Source organism: Salvia hispanica, chromosome 6 (assembly GCF_029641045.1).
Source record: "Salvia hispanica isolate PSC_SH4W2 chromosome 6, Shi_PSC_v1, whole genome shotgun sequence".
Classification (NCBI taxonomy): Eukaryota; Viridiplantae; Streptophyta; class Magnoliopsida; order Lamiales; family Lamiaceae; genus Salvia; species Salvia hispanica.
The window spans coordinates 26,628,760-26,641,648 of record NC_142697.1 but is presented as its reverse complement, the minus strand read 5'-3'; the positions used below and the strand labels follow the sequence as shown (position 1 = coordinate 26,641,648).

Genomic DNA, 12,889 nt, shown 5'->3' with positions numbered 1-12,889 from the left:
TCATCTTCCAAATTATTTGGGTTTAATCTAGGATCTATATAATTGATACTCCTATTTAAATTCTAGTAGCTTTTAATCTAATACTCCTTCCATCCATGAAAAATAGACAAGATTATAAATGACACGAGTTTTAATATATAAGTAAATGGTAAAGTAAGAGCATTCGCAGTGGTGTGGATGTTCCGGTGGACATCCCGATAGACTTCCCAAAAACCCCTCCTGCCACGTCATAAGGACCTCCCACTGCACTGTCACGTCATAAGGACATCCCACTGCACAATGGTAGACATCCCGACGGACATTCACAATAATAAAAATTCACAAATTCACAAATATGTAATTTACATAATTAAAATTTCGACACGAATACGGGAAAAATGCAACGATTTTATTTTTTAAAAAAAGCATACATATTTAATTTTTTTTTTTAAATACATAGTTCATAAAAAAACAATCATCTCTAACCAAAAAACGATTCAAACAATCATCTCTAGCCGAACGGGGATCTAGCGAGTCAGGGGGGCGACGCCCCCTTGTCGGGGGTCCGGGGGCGGGGAGTGCCCCCGGTCCGACACTATGATATGTTTTTGTTTTAGGTCTTCATTTTCGACGATAATTCATGCGTTAGAGTTTTTTTAAAAATCGTATATATAGAGTTTGCAACGAGCCGTATATATAGAGTTTGCAACGAGCCGAATAGATAGAGTTTTAAAAAAATATATATTAAAAATCGGGACGTCCGTCGTGGCACCGCAATGACAGACGTCGTCGGAAAGCCGCGGAACTCCGGTGTCCGCAAGCGACGTCCACGTCCGCCTCCTTCAAGCCTAATGGCGGACGTCCCGCGCTGACGTCCGGCACGCCGGTCCGACGTCCGTCGGGACGCCCTTCGCTGCGGATGCTCTAAGAGCATCCACAATGGTAAATAGGCTAGCCTGTTTCTCCTCCTGCCACATCATCCAGCACTAAAATTCCTCATGCCACATCATCAGGACAAACAACTGGACAAGCAATAGGGCTTCTCCCCGTGCATCTCCAACAGATCCTGACAATCTTGGGGTTAGGGCTTCGAAAATACTGGTCCGCGAATATTTCAACGACGCCCTCACAGAAAGTCTTCAGACACTTCAGGGCACTCGTCTCACCTATGTGGAGGTACTCGTCCCACATGTCTGCCGCCCCTCCGTAGGCCAACTGCCTGATTGCCGCAGTGCACTTTTGAATAGGGGTGTGGCCGGGTCTGCCAGCCGCATCGTGCCTGAAGCGGAAACACAGATATCGACGCTCCAAAGCGTCAACGATACGCATAAACAACTCCCTGTGCATCCTAAAACGCCGCCTGAACATGTTGGCGTTAAACCGCGGTCGCTCTGCGAAGTAGTCGTCATATAGCCGCTAATGTGCAGCTGCGTGATCCCGAGGAATCACTGCTCGGCGGTGGACCACAGGTGGAGGTCGAGGTACCGTCGGCTGCATAGCCCTTTGTAGCAGTCGGTCTATTTCACCCTCCGTATAGCCGTATAGGCCTCCAATGCTTCATCCATTTGTCGTTCGTACTCCTCATCACTATTACCACCCGCGTTACTCATTTCGCGTTGTTGTTCTTGTACAAAAATTGAGAGAGAGAGAGAGAGAGAGAAAACTCGTTAAAACAAGCGATGCGAATGAAAATGACGTGAAAATCGCGTTTATATAGTGTTTCGAAAATTTAATATAAAAAAAATTGTGTTGGCTGATCGATCGCCAACTACAATGGCGACGAGCGGATCGGCGAGCGCTCGCCGATTGCAATAGTTCGGCGAGCAGACCGGCTAGCGCCGGGTATCGGCTAGCCGGTCGCTCGCCTATTACTGTGGATGCTCTAAGAGAGAGATATGAAAAGTAAGAGAGTGGGAAGGAAAAAGTAGTGAAATGAATGTTAGTGAATTGGGGGTCCACCTTTAGAATGATGTATATTGTATAGGGTTAGTATTGGTGAAAAACTTTTCTTTTTTTATCTTAGTCTATTTTTTTTGGGCGAATGAAAATGATAAAACGTATCTATTTTTCCATGACGGATAAAGTATTATTTTCAAAAGCATTCTGGTTAAACAAAATTTTTCCACTTTCACTTGGTTCGAACCCATAATTTGAGAAATAAAAAACTAGACTTTGTCGAGTTTCAGGAAAATGGACATTTGATATATGAATCGATACCTTAATACTTACTTACGACTGAATAATTTCATTGGAGCAATTTTCAACATTAACACGTATATCCTCATTTATAAAAGCCCCGCTTTTATATATAGTCAAGGTTTAGAGAATAATTTATAAGTTTGGGTCGCTAGGCAGTCTAAGTTTTTAAATTTGAAAAATTGGTTAAAATATTGTGATTCAATTTTTTCCTTTTTTACTAGTACTAGTATTTTTTTAAAACAACAAATCTATGTGACCAAATTTTGTACAACCAAAAATTAGTTTATTTTAAAAAAATAGGTTTATTTATGCATTTAATCAAAATATATGGATGCATATATAGTACATGGAAAGTGCATAATATTGTGGTCATATATTTATGATTTGTGTATAACTTTTTTACTTTTTTGAAACCGTAAATGTAATTAGTGCATACTTTAATTTAAAATTTAAAAATAATAGAAAAAAAATTCAAATATAAAAAATAAGATTAAAGACTAATAAGTTTTTTTAACTTGTCCACTTACTACATTTATTATTTTAATATATAATTAATATATCAAATTATTAATATAACCTTATTTTGATTGTACTGATTGTTTACGAATACTAATGAATCAAATACCACTTCAATCTAGGTAGACTGATGTGGACATGATTAAGGTTCAAGATGCTTCCGTCAGTTAGTTTTAGTTCTTTGATACTCCATGTCATAGTTTTCTTAAACTAATTTATACTCCTTCCTTTTCCGATTAAGAGTCACACTTTGATCGGGCACGAGTTTTAAGAAATATAAAGAATAGTTGATTGAAAAAGTTAGTGGAGTGTGGGATCCATTTTTTAATATTGGTTTATAATAAAATGTGAGTGAATTGAGTTAGTGGAATGTGAGACCTACTTATTATTTATGGTAAAAATGAAGTGTGACTCTTAATTGGGGACGGACTGAAATGGAAAAGTGTGACTCTTAATCGGGGACGGGGGGAGTATTATAAATTAAAAATTTAGTGAAATTATAAACTACTCTAGTAGTACTGCAATATGTATCTAAATAAGTAGAAATATAAAAAAATTGTATATCAAATTTGAAAACTTATCTTATATTTAACTAATCTGATACAATAAACTCTTCATAAAAAGAATAAATTAATTAAATTATACAAAATTGAAATTAAATAAAAAAGTAAGTATAAATTATATCAGAAAAATAAAAGTGATACATTACGTGTGAGTTGTGACACAAAAAATGGACCATAATTCTCATCTAGTAGTAGTAGGAGTATTATTTTGAAGCCGATATAGTAAAATGCAAAAATAATTTTCTCTCATCCACACCTTTACCACTCATAAATTCTTCAATTTCATCATTCAAAATAGGGTACGATCAAATATGCTCTTTGTACCTGGCTATCTAAACTCTTCAATTTCACTTTTGCGCCTTTATTTTTATAAGTATTAAGAAACACAAATATGTCGCTCTACTATAGTTTACTATATTAAGCATCCCTTAATCACGTTGGCAGACTTGAAAAACAAAGAATGTACACTTACTATCAATTTATTACTAGTACTCCATATAAATAATTGCTAGCCGATTTTGTTGTTTCTTCTCTTCTTTCACTTCAATGCAGTTCTTAGCTTTTACATGTTGCTCATTGTTGACTATGTTTGGTCGAGAGTTTATCTTGTTACAGTTATGTAATTGTTGATATGTACTACTAGTAATATATCTTATATATCGCTATTTTTTATATTACATAAAAATGTCACTATTTGTTTGAATATTTTGTTTAAATAAGTTTTAAACGAGGTTGGATATGATACTTAGGACGGGGAAAAATACCGAAATACCGGCCTTATCGTACCGAAAAAATACCAAAAATACCGAATTTTTGGTATACCGTGACTTTCAGTACGGTATGATACCTTACCGAAAGATTCCGGTAAAGTAACAGTATGAATTTTCAAATACCGCAGTATACCGCTGCATGCCGAAATTCGGTATATACCGTAAATTAAGGTATATACCACAAAAATATAAACACAATTATATATAAAATATATTTTATATATTTTTAAATTATAGTAAAATCTATTATGAAATATAAATATAATTATGAATAAATTATATTTAATTTATTTTTAAAATTAAAAAATATAAATAATATTCTAAATACTCTAATTTTTTATTTTAATTGATGTTGAAAGTCAGGTATACCGCAAAAGTAAGGTAAACCGAACTTCGGTACGGTATACCGAAAATGAGTTACGGTATCGGTATGGAAATTCGTCATACCGAAAATAAGGTATACCGAAAACTTTGATAAGGTGAAGATATGACTTTTTCGCATACCGTATTTACGGTAAGGTATACGGTATGGTGATTTCGGTAAGGTATATCGTACCTACCCACCCCTAAAGATACTTAGTGGAAGCCATATATCACCATCCTAGCCAGGAGACAAACACAAAAATTATTATATTAATAACATTAATATGAATTGTAAAGATATTGCAATTCATGATATGATAATGTCTCGTATATTCGTATCATTATTGAGAAATGACAAAATTAAAAAGAATGATTTCAATTATATGTAGTGTTAATATCCTTTACTGTTTGACAAGACCTCACTGTCTATTGTCTAAACATAAGTGATTACATATACGTACCAGAAAACCAGACAAAATGCATTCAAGTAAGTACCCATCAAGGAGCATCGGATACCAGCCATTTTCTGTAAATTTACAGACATTTAAATCTTTTTTTTATTACAAAAAAGTTGGTGTATAAATTATAGCACCACTGAGCTATTGGATCTTCCTCAGTGGAGCTTTTGCCCACCAACCCAAAGATACACTCTTTAATACATTAGATTTTCTCACCTCTTTCCCTCTCCCAATTCAAGAATATACACAAGAATCCCTCCAAATTTTTTATTTTTTTTTCCTTTTTTTATAAAAAAAAAGAGAAAAGATGTTTGCAGCTGAGAATGGTTTGAAGGGTGATCCAAGATTGAAGGCTATTTCTGATGCCATTACTGTTGTTCCTCACTTCCCTAAACCAGGTCCCTTTTTTTTTCTTCTTCTTGATTTGTAGTAATTAAATTTTTTGTTGTTTGGTTGTTCAATATGTATGCAACATGTTGGCTTTCTTGTCTCTTTCTTTGGGGGGTGTTGTTTTTTAGTACCCTTTTTTTTAATAATAATATTTTGGCAGGGATTATGTTTCAAGACATTACAACGCTTGTCTCAAATCACAAGGTCTTCAAGCACACTGTCGAAATCTTTGTTGATAGATACCGAGACATGGATATCTCTGTTGTTGCTGGTAATAATTCCATTTTTTTTGTAATTTCTTTTTAATATTTGATAGTGGGGTGACGCTGTTAGCTCAAAAGTTGACCTTTTTCATCTTCTTTAAGATGATGCACTTTTCTTCAAAGGTTGATTGAACTTCAAACTTTTGGTGAAAAGGGGGACTTGCTAGCTCCTTTTCTCCCTCATTCTGAGCTCCATGAAGTGTAGTACTATTGGATTCAAAAGTTGTACATGTCATTTTAATTTATGGCTGAATCTTGTTGTAGGAGTTGAAGCAAGAGGGTTTATGTTTGCTCCTTCGATAGCATTAGGAATTGGGGCCAAATTCATTCCTCTGCGTAAACCAGGAAAGCTTCCAGGTAAATTTCTTGTTTTTACAGCATGAATCTAGTTAAAGATCACAACTTTGATGTCCCAGATGAAATCCCAGAAATTTATCTTATAAATTGGTTCATTGTTGAATAGGACTAGTTATTCTTGCAGAATATAACTTGGTTCTTGAAGGTTTTTCTTTTGAAGTTTCTAGTTGAAAAAAGACTAAGATTTAGTTTATTCTGTTTGATGCTTGTACTAGGACATGGGAGGAAGATGTTTTCGTTCTGCATTGATTGAATCGAATAGTCACTTTGATCATTCAAGATGGATTATGACTAATATGAGTGTTTATCTATTCAGGTGAAGTTATTTCTGAAGCTTATGAGCTCGAATATGGAAAAGATCGTCTGGAAATGCACGTCGGTGCAGTTGAACCAGGCGAGCGAGCATTAGTCATCGATGATCTAGTGGCCACGGGAGGGACTCTTTCTGCAGCCATAAGGCTTCTAGGTGATCTCCCAAAGCTCTCTTTACGTTTATACTTGTATACGATTTACTGGTTTAAACTCACTGTGGCTATTGCGATTCCGGTTGGTTAGAACGCAACGGTGCTGAAGTTGTAGAGTGTGCATGTGTTATTGGATTACCAGAGCTTAAGGTAATTTACATTCCACTTCTTGAAATCTTTTATTTATCATTACTATAAAAAAACATGTAGATTTTACTGAACCTTTTACTAATATTTGCATCATTTTAACACCAACTCTTAGAAATTAAAGTTCCCTGCTTCTTAGGTATAATGTGTTGTAAATGAACTTGTTAATGTAGGTTTCTTAGCTGTATTTAGCATGATACGATACGACCGATTTCTGCCTGATGTGATCTTCTTCCTTAATGCCATTACATAAGAAAGATTTGATTCCTTATGTTTCTTTTTTAACATAAAGCAGTTCATTGTCATACTAAATCACATGCTGATTTATGAAGTCTAGTTACTAAATCTTTCTCAACGAATAACACGGTTTCCTCGTGTATAGGAAAGGCGATTTCTGAATGGCAAGCCACTATACGTCTTGGTGGAACCTCGTGAATTATAGCAATCTGATTCTTGGTACTTCCTCTCATCCTTGCCAAAATTTTTACAACCTCGTTACTGGTCACGTTCATTTCCTTCAACCACACGAGCAACACGTAGTCCAGATTATGATGCGTATTTGAAACAAAAGGGAGCTGACTAATGACCATAACTATTGCCTTGGAAATTTCTGCTAAGGTTATAGAAGAGAGCTGGTGGAGGGGATGGAAAGAAAATGTTGATCGAAGCAGAGGCGCAGCGCTGTCTGAGTCGGGTTATCATTGAGGGGAATAAAGGCCACAGTGCATTGTGAAGAGTGTTTCTGCGACCAGGATCTCGCCCCATCCAACTCAGGTTAGCTATCAGGAATCTCAACAGCTCGTCTGTGGAAGTTTCGTTTTCATAGTGTTTGAATTCTCCGTGTAACCATTGTATGTTAAATGTTCCATTACATCCATGAGTTTGGTGAATAAAATCATTAGTAGTTTCTCTTCTGTGTGTTGAAAATCATCCAGATTTCCATTTGGATATATCCTGCTTCATTGAAGTAAATGCAAACTTGTTTGATATGATGTTCATATGTTAGAAGAACTTGTGTGACAACAATGTGATGCAAAGGTGTAAATTGTTTTGAATTCGATTGGTAAACGTAAAGTGGAAGCGTACTTGAATTCATACGAATTTTTAAGTGAGGAAACCGTCTTGAATTCATACGAATTTTTAAGTGAGGAAACCGTCTTCCAAGCGACAACTAACGTTAGAGAGAATGAACTTTTCTCATTTTGTAGGTATCATAATAACCGAATTACTCAAAATGGTATTTGCACATTCTGCCTGTCACACATACACAAATTTTAATTTTAATTTTGGACTAATAGCCAGAAAATACATTAACTAGGAGTACAATACAATTCAAGTCTCTACCACCAATTTTAAATGTGGTGTAAAAATACATTAATTTTATACGTGTAACAATTTTTTCATAAAATTGAATGCTGAAATGGATAAAACAATGTATATTTGTGTTCGAATGTCTAGTTACCCCAATATCGATTCATTATATAATAAAAATTCAAATTAAATTTTAAAAATCCAACTAACTAATCATCAAGGTAAAACACATTCTTAGGTCCTTATACTTTAATCAAAATGTTCATTAGATCCTCGTACAATTTTTTAGTTTTAATAGGTCCTTATACCTTTCTCATAAATTTCATCACATCCTCGTATATTTTTTTTGTTTTAGTAAGTCCTTATACTTTGGTTATAACTTTTATTAGGTCCTTATACAATTTTTTATTTTAAAATATCTTTTACTTTTATCTTAGATAATAATTTATATTTAATTAAATTTAATGAACCTTTTAGTTTTATTATTTAACTTATCTTATGATTATAAATATTCAGGGAAACGTATCTTTCAATATAAATATAAATAATCAATTGAAAATTCAGATAGTTATTCTAAAAAAAATTTAGATTTTAATCTTCAATCATCACGGTTATTTTTATTATTATTCTCTACAATTATTGAGATTATTGGATAACAAGATGATATTATCTTTATACACTATGCTAAGTTAAATAATGGAATATTAAAAAGTTCATTAAGTTTAATTAAATTTAGATTATTATCCAAGATAATGTAAAAAAGTCCATAAAATAAAAGATTGTACAAGGACCTAATGAAAGTAATGATAAAAGTATAAGGACCTACTAAAACGAAAAATTGTACGAGAACTTGATAAAAATATTGTGAAAAGTATAAGGACTTATTGAAACGAAAAAATTGTACAAGGACCTAATGAACATTTTGACTGAAGTATAAGGACCCAAGAATGTGTTTTGCCTCAAATTAACTACTAGTAGTAATTTTGTTATGTCACCCTATGTCATTTTAACTGTCACTAGACCTATATATTTATGGTTTTATTTTATTAGATTTGATTGTGGTAAATTCACTAATCGAAAAGTTTTTCTAACCAAAAATTATTAATGACCTGAATTAGACTACGCATGTACTCCCTCTGTCACCTAAAAATAGAAACTATTTTTTTTGGTTCATTCCCTAAAAACAGAAACTTGCAAACTTTAGAAAATTCCTTTTTCCACTACCACATTTTCCTTTCTATCTTTCTCTTTACTTTATCAATTTTGCATTAAAACTTGTGTCGTTTCAAAAGTTTTTATTTTTAAGAGAAGATGAAGTATTTTTTGTGCTCTTAGTCATTTCTAATTTTAATAAGTCATTTAAAAAATTTATGTGTTAATTTATCATATTTTGTTCATTTCGAATATATGTAGTATCAAATAAAAATTTGATTTCGTTACCGTTAGATTAATCCATTTCATATTTACAACTAGAAATGGAATTTGAAAAAACCCCGTAAAAATCCGCGTTAGCGGTAAATTCAGCAACTATAAATACCCGCATCCGCCGCTAAGAATATTTGTCAAGAAGAAAAAGTACATCTCTACCCTGAAGCAAAAGCTTGGAATCTCGCCGATGCACCTCTAAACCCTAACCCTAATTCCTGTTCATTTTCAATTTCAGGAAGATACGAATAATCCAATTTGTAATTTATTCTTTTAATTCAACAAAAAATGTCAGCGGTTGTCTGTGGCAAGAGGTCGTTCTTCGACGACGACGCCGCCGCGTCATCGCCGGCGTCTGCATCGCCGCCAGCTTACAAGAAGTTCCGATGCTCTTCGTCGACCTCGCCGGTCCGGTTCACGTACTCGCCGCCGGTTCAGACGAGCTCGGTTGATCAGCTCAAGGCTCTGTTTCCTGAGCTGGAAGTTCAGGTGAATGTTTCACTATTATGCCAGGTTTAGGATGAAATCGGTGCTAGGCTTCCATAGATCTGGAATTTTAGGTGTTAATGGCGGAAATGATCCTCAATTCTTATGGTTTATGAAAATAAATTTATACTACTTGGTTCATTCTATTGGATATGTTTATTCTTGAAAAATGTTTTTCTGTGATTGTTTCGCTAAAAATCTGGATTCGAAAATTCCAATCTTTTAGCATTCTCTTATGGTGTGTGGTATTGATTGATATCCTGATTGAATACATGTCACTTGCAATATTGTTGATATCCTTTTAATCTTTGGTTCTATGCTTTTTTGTAGAATGTGATTGGTGATTTTTCTTTATCCTAATGGATAGTATTGGTATTATTGGTTTATTACCGCATTCTCATCTCATTAGACTTGTCATGATGTGTGTGGCTTCTAATAATTTCGTAACTGTTTATCAGCTTTTAGAGAAAGCTATGGAAGAGTCTGTTGAAGACTTGGATTTGGCAATTAAGAAACTAAATGAGTTTTGTCGTGGACATGGGAATGACAAGATTGGCACAAGTGCTGAAGAAAATGCAACAATGGAAAAAGGTATGTGCTTACATTGAATCCACTTGTTAGGTTTATGATGCATGACTGGTATTGGCTTTCAGTTGGCGATCCCGGCCCCGGAATTAGTTTCTCTGTTTTCAAAAACAGATATTTGCATCACATTACTTGTATATGAATTCATCCATAGGCCTAGGCAGCAGCATTAGCCTGCCTCAAACTGTCTTTCTTTCAAGCTTTCATGTACATCTTAGAAAAATAGTTGTTTAATCTAATGAATGTATGCAGTATGTACAATCTATGTCTTCACATTGTAATGCTAGTATGAAAACTAATAAGCATGTTCCAGATCCAGAGTCCAGAAACTGGCGTGTTAAAGGTTGTTACATTTTTCATTGCTTGATCTCTATCTCTATTAAAATGGTGGTCATAGAGAATCTTCATTGCAGGACATCTTTGGCATTGTGCATGCTTAAAATAAGAGTTTAGCTCTCTAAAATTATTTTGGCATCTCCAATAATTGTTCTGGAAATTTATAACTGTATGACGAATGCTATTTAGAATTCAGAATTTGTATAGAAGATGTGATGATAGTGATGGATTTTGACTGGCAGTTGCATCACAAACCAGTGGGGATTCAGTTCCTTTGCAGGAGTCACAAACTCAAAACAACCCGCTAGCAGATGGTGCAGAATGGGTGGATTTATTTGTGAGGGAGATGATGAATGCTACTAGCATAGATGATGCGAGATTCCGGGCAGCCAGCATATTGGAGAATTTAGAGAAAGCTATCAGCTCTAGGGCCAGTGTCGAGGCAGCTCAAAGCTTTCATAAGGTCAGGATCCATAATCAATCTGACATATCTATGTGATTACATACATACTATAGAAGTGATCATATTACAGCTGATGTCAGGGTATGGAACTGATCATATTGCAGCTGATGTGTGTTCATCCTGATTTACGAATTTTTGGCATACATATAAACATTTATGCTTGATGAAGTTTGCATTGCCTTTGTAGAATTAGATGGGATCCATTAATTATCAGCTAAAAATGATCAGTTCCATACCCTGACACGGTTACACCCCGTGGGGAAAGATGTCATTGAATCTATGATTTGATTATCGATCTGGAAAGATATTATTGCTCTTTTGGTGGTACCAGACAACCAACCAGTACATGCAAACTGAAAAATCAGTTCCATCACAATGTTAGCAGTAATCCTTGTGTCCTTGTAGGAAAATTTGACGCTGAAGGAGCATATTGAGTTTCTTCTCCGGGATAATGCCATCCTCAAACGTGCCGTAGCCATCCAGCACGAGCGCCAAAAGGAAAATGACGAGAAGAGCCTAGAGGTGCAACACGTAAAGCAATTGTTAGCACAGCATCAAGAGCAGTTGCGTACTCTTGAGGTCAGTGCTTGGAGTTTCGTTTATTTGGTTCTTTTAGGTAAATAATCGGATGGAAATTCTTATATGGGCAACACTTGTGTTTATTTTGCTACTTGTACAGGCAAACAACTACGCGTTGACATTGCGTTTGCAGCACGCGCAGCTGAGCAACTCCTTTGGGGGGCGTTTCCATCCCGATGTATTTTAATAAATTGTGGGACTGAGTGATTGTGTATGCGGGCACCAACTGCTGCCAAGCCTTTTCTTATCTATAGATTGTAACTGTAAGCCAAAATGTTCAATACAAGATTATGTATAAAACCTTGATATTCATATAATACCATATATTTCCATTAATCATCTCGGCCTAGCAAGTTGCGACGATTACCTTAGTTTTTTCCATAATTTTCTCTAGCTCTTTTTCATTTATACTATAAAATTTAATTATGGAGTTTGTTAGAGCAGGGTAGATGTTGATAGTTTTATCAAATTCATTTTAACTTCTAAAATTTATCAATTTTAATTTTTCATTTCTAACAGTGGTATCAATTCTATTTTATCTTTTCAACTTAATAATTTTGTCTCAATCTTTTAATCTTTTATCAATTTCAACAGTGGAATCATGTTATGATAAATTATAAGATGATCTACTATTTTCTTTCAGAAATAAGTTGTTGTATGAAAAAGTATTTTTATTTTTTGAAATAATTATCAGATTGATTAATTGATCCAAGTTGAAAATATAGGAATATAATTGGCAGGTACAAGAAAATTACGATAAAATCGATGTATTTATTATTTGTGAAGATAAAATTGCTACATTTATATATTTTTAAAAAATAAATTGGAGTATATGAGATGTTATTTGAAAATAATTTAATAAATGGATACTCCGATCCAACACGAAAACCTGACACGAACATGCAAGAAATTAATGGATTTGGAACTTTAGGTCAAATTTTACTGGGTTCGTGTCCTTATCGGGTTGACCTATTAAGAACTCGATAATCTTAAGTTTTAATTCTTTTTAAAATAATAATATCCTTTAGTTTGTAATTTAGGTTTTTATTGTATAGATCAGATTTTGATGTATCAATCATGTTTTTACCATGTGAAATTAGTTTTTATCGTGTAAATTACGTTAGTGTAAATTAAGTTGTCATCGTGTACACCAAGTTTAATAATGTAATTGGTTTTGTGTTGTTATCGTGTTGTGTCAATCAATATTAAATCGTATCGTTAATGCGTTTGTCCCG

General features: G+C 34.2%; 2 protein-coding genes across 3 annotated transcripts; both read left to right on the top strand.

The window, feature by feature from the left end:
• The first annotated feature begins 4,961 nt into the window (after positions 1-4,961).
• Positions 4,962-7,383, top strand: LOC125204548 (adenine phosphoribosyltransferase 5). 2 transcript variants are annotated; one of them, XM_048103240.2, is made up of 7 exons: positions 4,962-5,246; positions 5,399-5,509; positions 5,766-5,858; positions 6,175-6,324; positions 6,414-6,472; positions 6,852-6,925; positions 7,095-7,383. In XM_048103240.2, exons 1-6 carry the CDS (start codon positions 5,156-5,158, stop codon positions 6,909-6,911), a joined length of 564 nt encoding a protein of 187 aa, XP_047959197.1. In that variant the 5' UTR covers positions 4,962-5,155; the 3' UTR covers positions 6,912-6,925; positions 7,095-7,383. The 2 variants fall into 2 exon arrangements, with proteins under 2 accessions (XP_047959197.1, XP_047959196.1); XM_048103239.2 differs by having other exon boundaries at positions 4,965-5,246; positions 7,088-7,383.
• Positions 7,384-9,341: 1,958 nt separating this feature from the next.
• LOC125203994 (uncharacterized) lies at positions 9,342-11,993 on the top strand. Its single transcript, XM_048102533.2, has 5 exons — positions 9,342-9,694; positions 10,150-10,282; positions 10,855-11,075; positions 11,481-11,654; positions 11,755-11,993. Exons 1-5 carry the CDS (start codon positions 9,494-9,496, stop codon positions 11,839-11,841), a joined length of 816 nt encoding a protein of 271 aa, XP_047958490.1. The 5' UTR covers positions 9,342-9,493; the 3' UTR covers positions 11,842-11,993.
• Positions 11,994-12,889: the final 896 nt, after the last annotated feature.